Source organism: Malurus melanocephalus, unplaced genomic scaffold, assembly GCF_030028575.1.
Source record: "Malurus melanocephalus ecotype Western Australia unplaced genomic scaffold, MMel_1.1 scaffold_44, whole genome shotgun sequence".
Taxonomy (NCBI): Eukaryota; Metazoa; Chordata; class Aves; order Passeriformes; family Maluridae; genus Malurus; species Malurus melanocephalus.
The window spans coordinates 392084-412408 of record NW_026623276.1 but is presented as its reverse complement, the minus strand read 5'-3'; the positions used below and the strand labels follow the sequence as shown (position 1 = coordinate 412408).

The 20325-nt window shown below is 40.0% G+C and overlaps 1 protein-coding gene across 2 annotated transcripts in view; it reads right to left on the bottom strand.

Annotated features, from left to right (window-relative positions):
• Positions 1 to 20325, bottom strand: part of EPB41L3 (erythrocyte membrane protein band 4.1 like 3) — a 141386-nt gene that overhangs the window by 62556 nt on the left and 58505 nt on the right. Inside the window, exon 2 of one of the 2 annotated variants that reach the window (XM_057364891.1) lies at positions 2973 to 3181. Coding sequence is in view for 1 of the 2 variants with exons in the window: in XM_057364892.1 (XP_057220875.1) it covers positions 2973 to 3191 (219 nt within the window). In the remaining variant the exon portion in view is untranslated. Of the gene's footprint in view, positions 1 to 2972; positions 3203 to 20325 lie in introns of both variants that reach the window. The other variant, XM_057364892.1, reaches the window with a different exon arrangement.

Sequence of the window (20325 nt, the reverse complement as noted above, 5' to 3'; positions counted from 1 at the left end):
GTGCAGCCTTCTGCAACGAGAAATAAACAACACTGAAGATGCCTCCTCCTCGGGCCTCTGTGCAGAACTGCACTGCTGCTGGTGGGCACAGGGGCTCTGAGGATTTCTGTCTGCTTTGTCAAAAGAAATCTGCCAGGAAAGGTTCATGTGCACATAGGTGGGTAAAAAAAGCCGTTTCAACAATGGGGAAAAATGCACCGTCTTACCCAGTGGCTCATGACATTTCTCATGGGAGTAAGCACTCTGCTCCAACAAAAAGCAACCAACAAAATACCCCAGCATGGAACTAATCTCTTTCAAGAAAACCGAAAAGCTGCTTGTGAAAAAAATCCTCAAGAAGGACAACCATCATCCATTTAAACCCAAGAACCATATGCAGCCTGCAAGCAATTCCTGTGAATCCCAGTGGACTAGTCATAATTTTTTTTTCATAAAGAAACTCAATATCCCAAGACGACAGCAGTTTTGCATATTTATAAATACTAAGAAATATTACTGAGATTGGGTTGGTTTTTTTTTTAAATTTTTTTTTGGTTAAGGTTCCCATCTACATTAAGATCAGGGGACTGTGTCTAGGTTAAAATCATACAAAAGGTTTTCCTCTCATTTGTCTGCAGAACAAAACATGCCAAGAACTATTAGAGAAGATTTCCCCAAACTATGCTGACATGTTCAGGCATTGAGGTACTTTCAGACTGTATTAAATCTCTCCTTCCTAAAGAAATCTGACATCCTGAAATCTAGGAAAAAAAAATGGCAAGTGAAAGAGCCATGTACATAGTGAATTATTGTCTACTCTGCAAGCATAGCTTAATTTTCTCCTAAATTCTTCTCCAAGATACTTCTGCACTGTATTTTTGCAGCTTCCATGCTCTGATTTTGCAGTGTTTTTGAACCGCTGTGGACTAAATTCTAACACAGAAGAAGTTGCTTTAGGGTTTGCATTTCTTTTAGCATAATCCCTCTGTCCCACATGTGTGACACAGTATGTTCAAGCACTTCTAAAGCTGGACCCCCTCTCAAAGGATGCCTCTGAAGTCATGGGATTCAGCAGCAATAATCTTGGATGCTTGGCAGCTTCTCACTGGGGTATAAAGTGATATTGCAACAACTTGCACAAAACATTAATCCCACCTACTTATGGTAGCTGCTCAGAAATATGGGTGCCCAATCTCATGCGATGGCTTTTTCTTTTCTTCAAAGAGAAAGAAGGCAGGCAGAAAGCAAGTTGCATTATTACACCTGATAGGAAGAACACATTTCTCTAATACCTGTTAATCGCAATATGAAAAGGTTCTTAGCCTGCATTAAACTGTTGGGGGCTTTTATGTGTATAGGATGACAAAGGTAAGTCACTGTCATGAATCGGTAACTTAAATCTTCCTTCCCAAGGTTTTCTCATATGAGGAAGAACAGTATTCAACTTCGTCATTGCAATTACAGACAAAAAAAAAGAGAGACTGAGCTCCTGCAATTTTTGGCTTTTTAACGACAYGATTGCAAAGAGCTTTGTCTATTAGGGCTGCATTTAAGTGTTCCTTTCCAGAGATACAGACACTTCAGCCACTACAAAATACACTGGGCCTATCAGTGCAGCTGGATTTGGCAGCCTGCTTACAGCACGTTTGGATTCAGTCTGATAATCTCAGCAGGAAGGTGTCACTTATCCCTTTCACTAACCCAGTTCTTCTATCGTGCCTTCTACAGAAACMAGCTCACCGGTGATCTTTGGGAAAGAAGGGAATCATGCAGCACATGAGAGCATTTCACACCTCTAAACACACAGGGACGAGTTTGGTATCTAAATTGGGGGGAGGGGGGGGCTTTGTGTGTGTGGTTATTTTGTGACTTGGGGTTTTTTTGTGGGGTTTTTTTTTTTGGAGGGGGGTTTGTGTGGTTTTGGGTTTTTTTTTTTTTTTCTGGGATTTTGTTGTTGTTGCTATTTGTTTGTTTGACTTTTTTAAAGTGAAAAGAAGCTTGAAATATTACTGAAGATGTCTGGAAAAACATCAATATAAATAATAATACTTACGCCTAAACCCGCTAGAATTACACTTTTAATTAATGACCAGTTTATTTAACGCCTTTCTTTTTTGGAAAAGCAGCCTTTCTTCTTTTCTCCAAACTAATTACAGGAAACTTCTGATCTATTTGAGAGATAAAATTGCTTCACCAGCACTGTCTAGCCCAACCAGGTAAAAAAACAGGAGCCCACTTCAAACAGCCAGAATTTTTTAAAGAATGGAGGAGAGGGGGAGCTAGACTGGCTTATTCCACTCTCTAAAGGTAAATGTGATCAGATGAGGGTCATAACCTTATGGAGCTAAGGGAAGTGATTTGCAGGTACCTCATTAATTGTGTGTCACTTATCCATGAAGAAGAATGCCTGTTAATCCTATTGACTGGAAATTATTAACGGAAAGAAGAAAGCAGCTTCCGCAAATTTAATAAGTGCGACAATGAACTAAATGGAAAAGCATGCAATAGCTCTTCGGAAACCTATTACATGAATAGCTCCAGTAATTATAATGCAGTCATTTCAGAACCACGAGAAACTTAAGGGACCACAGATTCTTCATGGCTCACACATCAGACAAGCGAGCATGAAATCAGTGTTCAGCAGGTGTCAAACGAAATGAACTCTGAAAACATTTTCAGCTTCATAAAAACTGACACTGTTTGCTATCTAATGGAAACGCAAGGTCAAAGATGTCTCCTGCTTAGCTGATGAGACTGCCCTCCTATTTAAGCACTGGGGGCAGAAACACCTGCCACGAATTTAATCACATTCTGCATGAGAATAAACGCGAAAGACCAACCAGCCCGGACCTACAGCAACCCATCAGACACCCTTCCATGCGTATCTGAGCACGCATTTGCACTCCTGTGTGCCAGGCTCGTTATTTCCCAGGAGCAGTAGATGGGGACCCAGCCAGCTGTGTTCAGTGGGTGTGTGTGCCCGGCTCCCTTACCTGCTCCTTTCTCACGGGCGTGCTGTGCGCTGCCACAGCCGAGAACTGCTCGAGCGCTGTTTGATGCTCTTCACTCGGCTCCTGCTGCGGCTGCGGTGGCTGCTGCGGCTGCTGCTGCTCCTGTGGCTGGGTCTCTGCCGCCCCTTCCTGCGCAGGGCTCTCCTCCTGATCCTGCTCTTTATCCTTGGACTCGGAGTCTGATCCCGATTCTGTAGTCATGGTTGGTTATTCTGCAAAACAGGGTGAGCAGACCTACTGAGCACAATCTCGTAGCTGTGAATTTGTACGCTACGCATACAAAATGAAGAAAGATCAGAAAGTTTTAGTCTTGATAGCCTCAGCCTTTAAAACTCAAGTGCCTATCTCACTGGCCCAACCAGGATCCCCAGGAAAGCTTCCCTGGTGCAAAAGACCAGGTCTAAATGTATCCATACTTGATGGAAAAAAACACGTTGCCAAAAAACCTTAATCTAAATCATAATACGTAAACATTACAGATTTATGTTCAAGTAAGAGAATACATAGCTCATAATTCAGAAACGGTAAAACACTGGCCCTTAAATCTAACAAATCCCAGTGGCGTTTGGKTTTCTAAACCATGTGGAAACTTGAWACATTAAATCTTTTCTTCTTTACACTGAAGTCAACAGGGCTTCAGCTCCTCAACACCTGCACTCCCTTTTGGAAATGTATTCAAGTATTTTTGATGCTTCCAAGCAAAATATTAATGGTTGAACTAGATTATCTTAGAGGTCTTTTCMATCCTAAATGACTCTATGATTTTATACKCACTAGAAACATCTGAAACGGGCCCACGAACAACAGTGCAAACATACAATCACCCTTAAACCCAGCTCTGTCCTTCCCACTTGAATTCATATACACTTTCATCGACCCTTTCTAAGTGCTAGAGCATCCAAAAGAAACATAAAGACTTCCATTAAGTCATTCTAAATATTAGATTTAAAATGAAGTGAACGTGAAAATTCCTTGAACATGAAAATTCTGTCTGTAGTTAACTTTGTCCAGTACTAAAATGACATGAAAATATTAGCAATAATAAAAAATTTTAACTACTCCACTATTACTACTACTTGACTATTTGCAACAGTTTTGTTGCAAATATGTGGTTGGTATCCAATTCTCAAACCAAATACAAGCAAACCCCAACTTTAAAAAATATACTGTGATTTCGCATCAAAACAAGGACTTGAAAAAGCAGACTCACTGTCAGTTCAGAAAAGGGAGTGTACTTTTATGTCTGTTACTCATATGTTCTCAGACCTCACAAACTTATTCTTGAATATTTTGCTACYAAGCAACTTGAAGACAAGCCAGTCTGCTGCACTCTATTTCTGTTAGTCATCGGGACACGATTTCTTTAACCTGGTAACCATGGCTMCTGTGTAATTATAGGTGATTCCACGAAACATACATCTGCTAATTCATCTGCTAGGAAGTCACKATGAACTCCTGGCATACGCTACAATGTTTACTAGAAGAAGCAAGTTTATTATAGACCTTAAGAAAAGTACAAACCTTTTTCTTTTTTACTTAAATGTTTGATAAGCTAAATTACTTGACAGAAAATGTTTTAAATGAGGCCGATTACTATTTTCAAACTCACTTGTGTATTCTGCACTTTCAATGCTAAAGTGCATATGTCTCTGTATGGCAAAGCAAGTCACAGGATTGAGCCTGCACTCAGCTCCTGCACTGCGTGTGAGGATGGAGGTGCATTTTCCCACCTCATGAAAGCCAAAACAGCACAAGAGAGAAGCAGAACCAGAAAGCAAGCATGGCAGATATATGCTTCAGGCCACATTTTCAAGGTACTAACATGTGTCACACTTGTTTAGAAACACATCATAAATATCTACACTCAAACTGGCACAGCTGCATTAAAAAATACCTTTTGAAATGTGTTATTTAACAAATTGTTTTTAGCATCCATAAAAAGCAATAGTCTTCGAGTCTTAAAACATGGCAGTCAGAAAAGCATTTATTTAATCAAACTTCAGCTGTCYATATCTGAGATGGTCACTTTAAATGAGGAACAGAAAAACAGACGTTTCAGAGAGCAACTCATCTGACCTATTTTAAATTCCTGCTTTAAGCTGAGATAAATCACATACTAGAGCAAATTCAACTCGCTACGAAGGAAGCCTAAACAAGTTCCTCCAATGTAGATCACACAAACCCACCCTCCATGTTCAATTCTCTTAAGCCATTCTTTTTTGTATGCTTTAAACATTAAATTGCAGAACAATGCTAATCTCTCAGAGTTTTGGTTTGCCCATCTGTCAAACCAACGTGGAATAAACTATTCTTCATCTGACACTTATTATGTTTGCCTTGCTTTGAAAGCACACAGGATTCCACGAATGTCTCAAGTTTCTTCTCCCCMTCCCCCACATTTTGTATAAGCATATGAACACATGAAATGTAAATTAATCAGATAACTATTTCAATAAACTCAAACTATGCACCAGTTTTCATTTCCAGAAACTATGAATTAGGAAGTTACAAAAACCTAACTTATAGCTACAAAAATCATTGCTCAAACAATACCAAAGAGCACCTATTACCAACASAAAGACTAATGCRTGCAAGTTGTAGTAYTCTTTCCCCSCTCTTGATATTAYGTARAACCATGTAAATAAAAATTAACTAYCATACTTGCTGTTTAGAAGGAGGTGTTATTCTCTATAGGATCAGATTGTCACTTAATACAAATCAAAAGTCTGTCTCCCCTCAGCTGCATCACCATGCCTCTGAAAGCTCATTTTTTGCAGCCTCTTTCCTAATGAACATTTGTATCCTGGCTGTTTGCAAGCATGAAAACAGCCATTTAAATTAGCCCTAGAAACCACAACTTCATGTAGCACGAGATGTAAACAAGTTTTACTTTTCCTGCCAGTTATAATTTTGAATCTGAGGGAACAACAAATGTGGTTCTTATACTCTTCTGGGACATTCCTGCATGAAGCATAGCCTTACAATATTGAGTTACTTTTTACGACTGGTTTTCCCTCCAGTTCCTGAGTTCTTGCTGGCTTTAAGAGTGCTTTATTAGAAAACTTTTGTGTGTTTTATCAAATCTTTCAGTGTAAGAGATTCCCTGGATATATTGTTGCTATCATTAGTCAGACAGCACATGGATTTAATTAACCCAAGGTTACCCATTTCCAAATGTCTTTATTTCCCCCATGCACACAACATTTTTAATAATAAATACTGAGAATAAAATACTATTGTTTTCACACTGTTATCTTAGAGGTGTAAATAAAAGCAAAGCAAACACATTGTGAATCCAATTTCTTACAAACCCCTCAGATGACAGTACTGCTAAGATTTATCTCATTCCATCTAGTGAGGTTTGAAAATACCTAAATTACAAGGCGGAAAACAACATTCCTCTCTCAGTGMAAACCAATAAGTTGTTTCGCCTTCCTCAGCAAACAACTGCTTATCCACATGAACCCTGACAGCATTTCATTTGTTATAAGTAGCACAACAATCCTCCTAGGAAGAGGTAATTTCACTTATTGAAAGAAATAACAGTAATCTTAAGAAATCCACCAACATAAATATTACTCTAGCTTTGTTTGTATGCAGCAAACCTGACAGAATTGCTAGTAGTGCCTAAACATTTATCAAACATGTAGCTGGCTGAGAAATTCTTATTTGATTAGTTTATTTACTATAAGTGGCTATGTACCAACACCACGACTTCTAATGAGAACTTCAGTACAGGAAGAAAGAATTCACTCAAGTTCCTTAAACTTTTTCTGTTGCCAGCACAGCCTCTCTATCAAAGTCCCCTTTCCAGCAAACAGAAAAAAAAAAAACAATGAAGAGAATCTGGGAGCACTACCTCACACAAATGAGGCAATACTATGCAAGCCAGATGTGCTGTTGGATAGCTGAGCATTGGCTTAAAACCCAGTATTCAAAGATTCCAAAAGATTAGCTGAGTCCAAACTTAACACAGATGCTGCTAATACTGGATAGTCTGAGGCAAAAGGGCATTTGGCTACATTGGAATGAAAATGAGAATGAAAATCAAGCCTTTTGATTAAATGGAGGGGCCAGGGGAGAGGGGAAACAACAACAAGCTTATTTTAATTATTTTAATTTATTTTTATTAAGACAAGCTTATTTTAATCTACTACTAAAAACTTCAGTTAAACATGTMTGCACTTTCAGCCGTGTAAAATTTTAAAATATCAGTGGTTCAGTGCTGCTGATGAACAGGTAAGGGAATATAATATGAATATACTCCCACAGTATTAAAAAACAACTTCAAAAAACAACAAGGCATATAACAACAACAATAATAATAATAATAATAATAATAATAATAATAATAATAATAATAATAATAAGTAATATAATCCTAGTTTTTATTAGATCAAATCACAGAAAATAAATATTTTCCTACCCACACACTACACAAAGACATTGCATAAGGATGTCAAAACCTGCAAACCACTTGTGCAAAAACCCTACATCCTAAAACCTTACACCACACCTAGACCTTCCTTCCACCAGATACAAACACACTGCAGATTGGGAGATTCCCACTTCTATTACCAAATACTTTCTATAGACTGGAATCACATAATTTTCTTTTCTCCATAAGGGAGCCAAAACCATGTTGTCCACTGTGTCACCTGGGCCTCTGCAGCAGGTGACAGTCCCAATCTCCTGTATATATTCTTACATTCAAAAACTTACTCATCACTCTGCCTCTCATTTTCAGAGCACAGATATTCTGGGTTGCATCCACAGAGCAACGAAATTTACAGCTAATTGACAGCAGAGCCCACAGTTTAATTAACACTGCAGTCATTAATAAACCTTTATTTATATATAAATACATGCTAGTGAAAATATCTGCTATATTAAGCAAACAGAAGTCACATCAGACAAGAAATTGCAAATTAATTCYGAATAAATTGTGATGTAATGAGAAAACAAAATTGAACCAAGTATAATTAAATGAACTATACATAGCTACTAACTATTTCCTGTAATGCACGGATTAATGATTTACATTTAAATGCTTCTTTGATCTAATTAATTYTCTTTGTGGAAAGTTCTCCTATAATTACAGATTGTTATAAATCTTTGCAAAGRTCCAAATTTGGAAGTTATGTAACAAAATAATGATTCCATACTTYAAAAATAATGTTCTGCATAATGAGAGACATATTTATCCAATAATGACGAGATACTGATGAGAAGAGCATATGGAGAACAATATTGCTGCAATGAGCAGTGACAGAAATGCCAATATATGTTTCAAGAAAAGAATACACACCAGAACGCCGACTTCCAAGCATGAAATATAAACTGTTTTCATCAAACTGCCTGAGCCTCAGCTCACTTCACTCCAGTTGGGTTCCTTTTTAGGAAAACAATCATTTTCTGTTGGTCCTTTTTTTATATTGGTTGAATTTTACCCTGACAAGCAGGAGGTACCTAAGCCACAAACGCCTGGTGCAGGGTCCCCAGGAGTTAAAACCAGCTTTTCCTTGATCCATCACCAGTGCCAGGAGCAATTGGAAGCCCCAGAGAGGAGGCACCTCCTTGGCATTACTGTTACTTCAGTGGATGTCAACAAGCCAAAGCAACTGCAGAGATGTGTCCTGAATGGACATGGGTGGAAAACAACCCCAAAATGGGTCACTGGATGTCCCTTCCAAACTGCATACATCCATCTGGGAGGACCAGGATGGAAAGGGTCCTCCCAGCACCCTCCTTTGGGTATGGATGGGTACCCCATCTGTCTGATATGGCTGTGAGGTCCCAGCCCAGCAAGCATAACCCTTATACTTCAACAAACACACCGGCTGTGCTTAGGGTTCACCATTGCACCTTGAATGAACACATACGAGTACAAACCCTTTAGAGACAGCACATAAAAAATTAAAAAAACACCCCAAAAAACATGAAAAGAAAGCAAAAAAAAAGTAGTAAGAAAAGAGACAAGAGGAAAATCAATTGAGAATGGTGCTAAGCATCCGGATGAGCTGCCATTGTGCCAGGAGAGAGTGCTCCAGGTTAAATGGCTTAGCAGGTGTGTTGGCACAAAACAGGGGCCAAAGCAGGAGGGAGACTGAAGGGAGGGCAGGGAGGTGTTAATCAGAAATGACAAAAAAAAGCTGGTTGAAGTTCTTGTAAGATAAAGTGTGACAGAAAATACTTGTTAGGCCTTCTAGGAAGAAGGTGCATAATACAGATTTCTTTGAAGTTCCTTGATGAAGATAAAAGAAGGACAATGAGAGACAACATCTAAGGAAAGAGTAAAGTAATCTCGAGGAGATGAAGAAGACATCTTAAAACCAGACACACCTTTCAAAGGGGACAARAAGGGGACTGCAGATGTGAATTACYTGTTGGGACCCAAAACTCCCTCACCCCACATGCACAAATGCACTTCTTTGGCAGCACCACCACAAAATGAAAATGCAGCTGACTGTTTCTGGAGAAACTTCACCTTGCAAGGCTGGGGACAGAAACTGTCAGAAGCTTTGAAAGGACCTGGGAAGTAGGGGGAATATATAAAAAAGGAATTTTGTACACCAACCCAGAACCAAGGATATATTACTCAGGGAGGAACATAAAAGGAGAAATGAAGACTAGGATGCGAAGAGACTCAGAATTAACTAAGAGATGTGGCAAACAAAAAGAAGAGTGTCTATAAACACATTAGGAGGAAAACCAGGCCTGTTACAAAACATRAGAAAGGCTGAATTCTTCAGTGGCTCATTTCACAGCAGCTAGCTGGGACCAGACAATGGGGGCATATTTCACTTGACACACAGGATGTGCAAGTGCAGGTTGGATGGAGCAAGGCAAGAACAGAGCAAACACATCAGTCAGCCAAGAGGTTTCAAGTCAGCAGGAGCCACTGGAAATGTTCCTGCATTGGTTGGGGAGCCACCATCAATCATCTTTAAACCATTAACCACTGCTATGCAGATGCCAGAGAGGCCAGGTAAGGTCTAAAAGAAATGAAAAGACCAAACACAGCATCCAGTCTTACAAAGGCAAGCAGGAACAGAAAAGCCAGAGTACTTTTAATACCAAAGTTACTGGAGCACACTACTAAAGGATTTCCAATCCTGTAAAAATAATGAGATTAGGAACAAAACACAAAAAGTGGCCAACATGAATGTATCAAAAAGTCATGTCAAACTAGAGTAATGTCTCTCTCACTCTGGCAGGGCATCTGTCCCAGCTGATAAAAAGGAAGTAGAGTAGTACAGATGACAGAGCCTATCTTTAGAAAGGCTTTTAGAACAGCCCCACATGACTTTTTCATGAGTGAACTACAAAAATAGTTTATGTTTATCAGAAAAAAAAAAAAAAAAAAAAAAAAGAAGAAGGGGGGAGGGAAGGTGTACAAGTGATTAAAAAACCCGAAACCCTACCCTACAAAGTCATCAGCACCATGATGACAACCTGTGAAAACCTATTGATTTGGGGAATCAAAGCCATCCAAGGATCAGTGGAAGAAGGGAGAGTGCCTGATCCACGCACAACATCACACTGACGAGGTTGGGACACACCACTGGCATCCTCACCTGACTTAACGAAGAGCAAAGCAGTTGGAAAGAAAACCACCTATGTATTGACTGACCACACTCCTGCAAGGGTAATGACAGCAGGAGTGGGGACTTCAGAAGTGAAAAGTGATGAGGAAGACACGAGTTACACCACAGGAATGAAGGGTGAGGGTCTGACAGATTTCTGTGGGACATGGGCAGATGGAGCTGTTCTGTCTTCTGCAGCACCAGGGAGAGGTATACAGGATACTATATTTAAGTTTGGGATTCTTATTTTTTTAAAAAATATGCATTAAAGAGTGTCAAGAAGGGAGTAGGAAAAACAATAGCAGCTTTAGAAAACATGACCAATGGAAAAACATTTAAGGAGATGGATTTGTTTACTCTGGGAAAGGGAATAGAAAGAGGGGCTGATAAGAGCCTTGCAATACATTCAAGCTTCTTGCAGACAGAAAGTAATCAAGCATTTGCTAACAGTGGAGGAAGAACTTGATTGGCATCAAGTGGGATTTAGAGTAGACAGCATATCAACTATATTGACAGTCAAGAAGGGGTTATCTATAGCTGTGTGGAGTCATCACGGGACACTCAAGTACTGATGAAAAGCAGCAGCAAAATTCTGTTTGCAACTTTATACAGCAAAAGATATTAAAATTTTGTCTATTTTACTACCCCTTCCACTTGGGATGGCAACTCTAAATTCACAAAATGCATATATTCGCTTCAGTTTCAGAGCACCTGGATGCACAGGGGGACATTTTTATTTCCGGTTTACCTTTAATTTCTGTAATTCAATGAAATTACCTGGGCCTGTTTTTACTCTCAGAATGGGAGCCTTCACACAGCAATAAACCCCAGAACCACTGCCATTTCTGCTGCCCCACTTGYATGCGAGGTTTATGAAGAGTATGACTGACCGGGTTCCCTGAAAACRCTGGATCATCTTTTGGAGGTCATAACACCTAGAGCACCCCAAGGCTACCCTAATTTCTGAACAGGAGAAGAAAAATCAGGCCACCATTACATGTTTTGGCTCATTTTTTCCTKTCCTGCTGATCCAAGCAGTTTTCCCCAGGGGCAAACATGGATTTATCAGCAGAAGAAGGGAACTGCATTTTCCCACCAATCTCTCAGCTCACGTCTCCAGGAGTGGGGTGCAGGTGCTGCTGCACCATTCCCTGCATCCAGAGTGAGAGCTGGCTCTGCCCTCCTCATCCCCCACTGCCAGGATTTATCCACCAGCTCCAAAAGCAGGATTGATTRGAGGCACTGCCCACCACTCACGCCAGTTCCTGTAGATGGCTTTTGTCTCAAAGAGCCCAAGTACACAAGCTGGCAAGCACACACCTTTCTGGAAGGGCTGGATGAAACTAYAGAAATGCACCATTTAACCCAAAACAGATAGTTATTTTATTCATTAAAATAAACCCCAAGTGCCACCACAAAGAAAACCCAAAAGGTCAAAGCAGAACTCCTGAAAAACACATAAAACTGCTGCTTGCTACTGACTTCAGCAAACTGTCTGCTCCCAAAAACGCTTTAATCCTCACAAATGCTCCACTGCAAGAAGGTAAGGGGAAACAGAAATAATGCACAAATAACTCAATAGATCTGTAYAGTGAGAAACAGCAGGGAATTGCAGGGAGGAGGCAGATGTGAGGAGGAGGAGAAGGAAATGAAGAAACTCGTAATGGAGAATACAGCAACATCCCACAGATGTTGGTCATGAGAGAATTGCACAGAAACACACCCAACTTCAACCTCCTTCCCTCATTTCACAAAAAAAAAAAAAAAAAAAAAAAAAAAAAAAAAAAAAAAAAAAAAAAAAAAACAAAACAACCTAAACCTACAGCAAAACTGCTTGTAGTGTGATTACAAGCAATTGATAAAGATTTCATTCAGAAACTAAAAAGGCAAGAAAGAGCCCTCAATGGCACAGACTGGTTTTCTGCAAACAAGTGACTTTGATTACTTGGGTTACATTTACATGAGGTTTTGACCTTTCTAAATTGCTCTGGAGCCAAATGTTCACATGGGGCTCCCTGTGCATCGTTCACTATTTAAAAGTTGTATTTAATATCACAGAGGCTAARTGTGCTTCAGGCATCACATCATTAAAGTTCATATTYTCTTATATTGAGCAGAAAATARAATCAATTGAAACCTWAAAAAAAAWWWTTWWAAAAAGAGTTGCACGGGTTCTTGACACGTGGCAGGTGTGCTACATTATCACACTTCCCTCAGGCCAAAATACTGTAACACCTGTGAACAATATTTTTTGTTTCATGCAGTACCTAAATAGACTGTGCTCCAGTGCTCCWGAGCTGGTGACCTGCCTAACCTCACAGAAACAAGAGAATCAGGCAGACAAGGTACAAATCAGAGCATCAAGCCCATCTCCTCCARGGGCTTCTGACTCTCTGACCAGACATTTATCATTTCAGCTCAGGTGGTGGAAGACCCTATGAAGTAAAACAGAATTTGAACTGTAATTTAAAATATCAAGTCAAATTTTCTGATTTTTTTGTTAACTACAATCTATCAATTAAACCACTTGTTTTTGCTCTATTTTACTTAACAGTGCTTGAAAAAGTCACAAAGGACTGCTCAGTGATAAATTAAACTCTCCACAGCTTATTATTTGCAAAAGCAATGAGCAGTACATTTTTTTTGTTCAGGTTTTTTTCAGGTTTTTTTAAGTGACTGGATATTTTCTCCCCATTTTTATAGTTTGAAGGGGATTCACTTTTTCATTTTTGTGGCCTCTTCTCCAATCCAGTGTGGTTCAGAGATGGAAGAAAGGATRAATTTGAGGCAGAGAAGACAGACATTTTGCAGCCAGTTGCCTAACACCTCTTCCAGCTGGCCACAGCCATTTCCAGTGTCCACCACTGCTCCTTCCATCAAGACACGAATCAGCACTGTGGTTGCAAGCTCTGCTCCCAGCTCCAGCCCTGGCACAGGTTCACAGGCACTGCTGCCCTGCCTTTAAAAAAAAAAACCTGAGCATTTTAAAAGTAATTTTCAAGGGGGTCATCAATCATTTTTTCTTGGAGGAAAATGCCTGACATGGGTCATGCAAGGCAGGGCGATTGAGCAATGGCTTCCCCTGCAACATCCCAGAGCAGTGCCTGCTCTCCATCACTGGGAGCTCCAAGTTTTCCTCAATGCTAGACCAAAATAATTGAGAAAACTTCAAAAATTCAGGCAGATGCAAAAGGAAGGAAGAAATCACAGGCAGCAAAAAACCSCAGAGGAACCACCCTGAATTCATGRTGGGTCCTAGTTAAATAGAGGCAGCTCTGTGTGAGGAAAGCCATTATGCTGAGGCCTGGGGACAAAAGAGCTCTTACTTCATCTTCCTCTTTTCCTTTTGTTCCTTCCTATATTAACACTAATTTTACATCCCATTTTTCAACTTTTGAAGTTGCTAAATGGGTCTGATGCAGTAAGACTACTTGATGGTGAGACAACACAGCATTTTTAGCTMTAATAACTTCTGTTTTTCTGAAATGGATTATTCATTTCATATTTAGATTTCARTCTCCTGGGCATTCATGTCAGTTTTGAACATAAAACACATCCTGCAATATCAAGTAATAGACTTTCCAGTTTGGAGCACTGCATCAGGAAACCACTGGCTCCCCAAACAAATTAAAATCTTGTGAGCCTAAAAATGAAACCCATGGCATCAGCCAGCTGGGTTTTTATCCTTAAACTCTTCTGGGATCTCCATGCTCCCCAGAGCTTTAATTACCTGCTATGGATTACAAAAGTACCGTTCATTTGGCACCAGTAGTTAGCCCATGACTCGTGCTCCAGGTTATACTGTCACTGCAAAAACAATCTCCCAGCATCCTCTGGAAATGCAGCTCAACATTTCCGCCCCAAAACTCAAATGCACATACCAGCAGTGAGCCCTAATGCCTCATAGACACCAGCTGTAAAATCATGTGCTGGATGCAAACCAAGATCTGAGGATGGGCTGGGAGCAGGGACTTCTAGGAACAAATTGGTCAGAGTGGAAACTCATAAACAACGAGAATATTTATGGGGGATCCAGGCATCTGTAGAGTGATCTCACTCGAAATCAGCCAGGAAGCAGGATTCTCTTCCAGCGTCAATTACACTCTGATTACACGTTTTAGGACCATTTTAGTTGCATATTTCCAAAGCATGGGAAGCTCGTTCACACCTCCCAATGAGTACTAGTTCAGTCCTGAGGGTCCTTCTCATGATCAGCTCTATAGGGAATTAACAGCAAGCTTTCAGTGTTTCCACATAACATCCCACTAAAACCAAAATCTTTCACCATCTGTGCAGCTACTCTAAACTACGAGGATTTTCAGACCAGCATCCAATACAGCCTGACAAAGAAAATAGCTATCTTTAAAGAGGCTCTAGCCCTTTTCACCTATTAAACCCTGAAATGCTCTAYATACAGCTCCATAGTAATTACATTATATACTCCTGACCCAGTGTTATACTGGATTATGCTGCCTCTGAAGATGGATGTCACCAGATCTGGCAATTCCTCTGCAATGTGTATGACCTTCTTGGAGTTCAGACACATAGAAACGACAGCAGCTCAGAGAGGACAGAAGTGGTTGAGACAATTGGGACAGACAGGTGGCTTAAAGTGCCCCCAAAAGACAGTGGTCAGAAGAAAAAWATGGAGGAGGAGGGGAAAAAAGAAAGCAGAAAGTTGCAGTATTGCTGCTTAATTATTAAAAAAAAAAAAAAAAGTCAGAGGGAACGGACAAACTTTTGCAGCAGAAAGAGGAAGAAAAGCTCTTTGCTTTTAAATCACTATGGTTTTAGAAAAGTAAGTCACGCAAATGTACATTACTCAACAGAAACAGAGCATTTTAAATGATATTAAAAAAATGTATTCTGTATCAGGTTGATAATTTCAGAGGAGAAGTGAATCCAGATGCTGCAATTCCCAGATTTTGGAACAAATGACTTTACAACCTGAATTATTTCCTTCCCCACATACTTTTCTTTATATGTATATGTATGTTTATATCCATTTACCTTTGCTAAATGTTTGATGGTGTGTTTTTAAGACTACAAACCACTAATTCTGTAAAATCTACCTTAATTTCAGGGAGAATGCTACAATTCAGAAACAAAGTGAAAGACTTTGATACAGGACCCTATTTAGTATGCTGAGTTTCAAACTTGTCACGTGCAGTAAGTGCCCAAATGGGTGAAACAAGTCCATGAACTGTGGCTTTTGCCATCTTTGTTCCTAATGCTGTGCAGGACACTATGCAAGACTCTCTGGGCAAGTGACAAAGGACTGCTGTGCATTGTACCTAAGAATTATTTTACAGCAATCTGTTTTCCTCTGTACCCTTCAGGTCACAGCATTTAAAATTCAGYTTATTTGTATTCCACGTTATGTGGTAATTTGGGTGGGGAAAAAAAAGGTAACTGCGTAACTGTCTCACTCCTTGCTGGAAAGATTTGCTCAAGAAGGCATTTAAAATTTCGAAGTTTAATATATCAAACAACTTTGACACCYTAGTGTACGATTCAATTTTCTCGGGAGCTAATAAACATGTAGGAAATACAGTTACTCCCTAGAGCATCATAAATGGTGACTCAACAACCACAAGTTTCTTCTGGCTATGTCTGATGCTAGATTAACAACAGAGTCACATTTCATGTCTCCTTCCCCTCTTCTGCTCACTTGCAGCCTGTTTTGTGGGGACACAAAACTCCACACCAATATTCATGGGGCCATTACATCTGAACTAAAAAATGARTGAGGTAATCCACCCCCTCCCTGGATGTCAGGAATGCTCCAGGGAAGTGGTCCCCTGCAGCTGGGCTCCAGCCCATTCTGCTCTGTCACCTTCACTATGTGCATGTGTGTTGCTACAGCTGGGGCCACAGAAACTTCACCCTCAAGAAATCATCGCATTAAAGGTTTGCAAAGAGGCAAGAAACCGCCTAACCCTTCTCCCAGCTCCAGAATGGTATTAATTATCCCTACAGCAGCAGCCACTACATTTTCTTTGAGACACAAACACGCAAACATGCCAAAAGCACAACCACAAAACGAGCACATCACATTCTTGTTGGATCTTAATTTGGGAGCTCGTCTTGCATACTGACTTCACTGCTCATGGTCCCTGTCCCAGCCCCCCTTGTCTAAACACTACCTATTTATGCCACTTGTTGCTAAAATCCCACAATGCTGACCTTTACATGTTCCCTATAGGCTATTTAYTGCATTGATTCTCTAGCCTCACCGTTTAGGAAAATTTTCCCGAATGTCTGACCTAATTCTTCCTACTTGCAATGTACTGAGTTCTCCTCCCCCGATGAGAGTGGATGCATAACATGGCTCTGCAGCTCACAGACGACTGCTGTTCGCCCCTCAGACCACTCTCTCCYCTGCCTCTTCTGGCAAGTCCTATTTTTAGCCCTCTCTCAGGCTCTTTTTCCTCTGCTCTGTTCTCTCTGCCATCAGTTCACCTCTTTCCAGAGCATCTAAACTCTACTTTCAGTGGAAGAAGCTGTGCTTACTGATGCCAAACAGCTTGCAAGGATGGCTTTGTCTGAAAACAATACTTCATATCTCCAGCTTGCAAAGAGTTCAACATTTTCAGCATATTATGACAATCATCACATAGCTAGTTTTAACCTTTGATGCAATCATAATCCCACTCTATTTTCTACATACTCCTGCTTGAAGATCTCCCAAGTGAATAAAAACAATCTTAACTACATTATATTCAACAAAAAGTTAGGAAAATACTCCACTTACTAGGTAGATTTTTTTTTTTAATTTTATACTTTAAAAGATCTTTCTCTTTTGTCTGGTATCATTCAAAAAATTAAAGCATTTATTACCATACAAGATGCAGTTTCAGCAACAAGAGTGCACATGATTTATATTAGAACAACTGCACCTTCCTGTATCCAAAGTACTTTCATGCCATKATTCTCTCTTATTTGTTAAAATATTAGGGATTACCAATTGGAGACATTTCCAGTTTTTCCCATAGCCTCCATTCAGTGCTGACATAYACACTCCAGTTCCTTGACAGGTCTTGGGGCATTAGAAATCCAGCCAGGYTGACCCCCAGCAGGTTTGCTGTAATGGTTTCTCAGGGACTGAGAACATCTTCCAAACAAGGCAGGAACTGAGCGTTCTTGTCCATTTTCAAGAGCCACAGGGGCATTAAGGTGACCTGAGTGGCATTGCTGGCAGTGTCATAACTCATTAATAAATTGAGARCAAGCTCACATCTGCTAGGAAAGGAAAGTCTAGTCTACCTCATTTTATGGTCTCTAGCTGAGTCAAGCACATTAAAATATGTATTACCTCTGTCTACCTGTCACTTCATGTAACATGCTTAGGTGAACTCATGGCTGCAAGCCAGAGCCCAAACTGTTCCAACACAAGCAGAGCTTTTGGGGAAAAGTTATTTGCAACAGAAGTGTCAGGTTCCTCTCAGTATGCAGGCAAATGTTTGCCTCAACCCTTACTGAACCAAAAGTTAAATGGTGAGGAAAGACTGCAATTTCAGGTTAATCTGGGCATCATAACACACTCATGAAATGAACTACATGCTCTGCCTCACCAATGAAAARATGGAAAAAGCAAAAGAGAGATTGAAGCTGATTCCTCTAACGTGTATTTTAAGAATTTCAATATTGGTTTCTCAAGAGGGACCAAAACCCCAGCCTACATTACACCACCCAGAAAACCTTCTCTTCCTACGTTTGGTACTGMCAGTAAATATGTCATGGGGACATGAAGCCAAGAAAGGGCTGACAGGCCAATATAGGATTACTACTTCATTCCAATCAGTTGCTAGACAATGGCTGGCATTCAGACAAATGAAAACTTGCAGAGAAGCTAGTTTGAGCTGGCTTAAGTGGATGCAAGTGTAGACTTGGATATTTAGGAGTTCTTAAGAAGAAAAGCAGCTTGCAATGTTTCAGGGTGGGGTTCTGAGACTTTCTTTTTTGTCTAATCCATTAGTACTAAATACGACCGGGAACATGGCAGGGTCATGTGTGCCCAGAACTGMATCTAAGCCCCAGAATTACAGCTGTAATTAAAGGGTTTTCCAAGTGGGGAGTGGGGGGAGGAAAAATCAACTGGAAAAAAAAAAATCTTAAACCACACAGCAAACCACAGCAACCTGCAGATCGAGCAAGTCAGACTTCTTCTCTTGCTCACACGCAAATACACAATCAAGGGCACAACTTCCAAAACACAAACATTGGRGGTTCTTCCCTCTTTCACCCCATTTATAATCGTTTACAGTCTTGCAAAAGCACACTGCCCTTCAAAAAGATGATGATTCTTTTTATTTCTTATTATTTCATCTCTAGTTCAGCACATCACTTGACCTGCACCAACATAACCTTAAGTGACACAGGTTCAAGTATGCATCTTCACCATCCCTAAAGTGAGATGCATTTTATTAGAGTTCTTTTTCTTTTTCCTCCTCCTCTTCTCACACTTCAGATGACAGGAAATGCCTGCTGTGAACTCTTGTCCAGCATTTTTAATACCACATGAAGCACTTTCTTTCCAATGCCAGACAGCTTCCCATGGACCGTAGGCTTTCCAAGAACAAGAGGTKYCAATACCTTTGTTCCTYYTCAGTGAGTGGGAGCAKTTGRGYCAGAGAGGGACCCCAMAGCCCCTACGTGCCACTGAACCCAYCCAGCACCCACTCAAGCCAGCAAGGACAGAAAATACCATCAGCTGATAACAAGCTCCTTCACTYGRCCATCCAGCTCCAGCTGKAACCAAAACTGGCAARGACCCAAGCGCTACYAGTTTTTAATGAAGATAATTTATTTTTCAAGCAGTTGACTGTACCACCCCATTCACCATAGCCATACATTCATTATGGCTGGTTACAAGGAATTAAGTGCAGAAAGACTGAATTATTAGCTTTTTGCAACAACCACGGTGTTGTAACACCCAGAATTCTCACAGGAGACAGTTTTGCAGCTTATTAAAATAAACGCATTTTTGTGCACTGCAAGCTTTAATTGTCAAGRAAGATCACATACAGCTATAAATCTCTGAAATGTATCATAAATAACATACATGTTTAAATTAGTTTGATTTTAGTGGAGAAGATGGTTATCTGAGTTTATTCCTCTATACTCCAGCCATAGCAGTCAGTGAGGTACAGCAGGTCTTTTACTGCAGCTGAATAAAAGACACTTTTAAAACTCATACGAGAGGGATAAATCCAAACTTCTCTAGGAACACAAACACCAACAACCCATGATTGCACATCATCAAAAACTCTCCATAACAAAAAGGCTGGATTTTTGGTTTGGGTTTTGTGGGCTGGTTGTTTGGTTTTGGTTTTGTGGGGTTTTTTTTGGTTTCTTTTGTTGCCTTTGGATGTTTATCTCTTGGTTTTTAGGGGATCTTTGGGTTTTTTTGATTGGTTTTTTTTTTTTCCAAAAGATGGCTTATGTTATCATTCTCTGTCCTCTCAGAGAAAGATTTCTTGTTACCACAGAAGGCAGTTTTTTGTTAGAAAGCAGATTTGTTAAGTCATGTATGCACCTAGCAAGCTTAAGTTTGGCACACGTCCCTTCCAACTCCTCTTCATTCAAACAAAATTTATATAGTGAAAAACCTATGCCACAGAAGAAAAAAAAAAAAAAACCAAAACTATTTTGCTATTTTCAGAACAGACTGAACATACTTGAATGAAAACAACCTAAACTCAGTACCTAGGAAAAATGTCAGAAAAGGAAGACTGATTCCGCCTTAG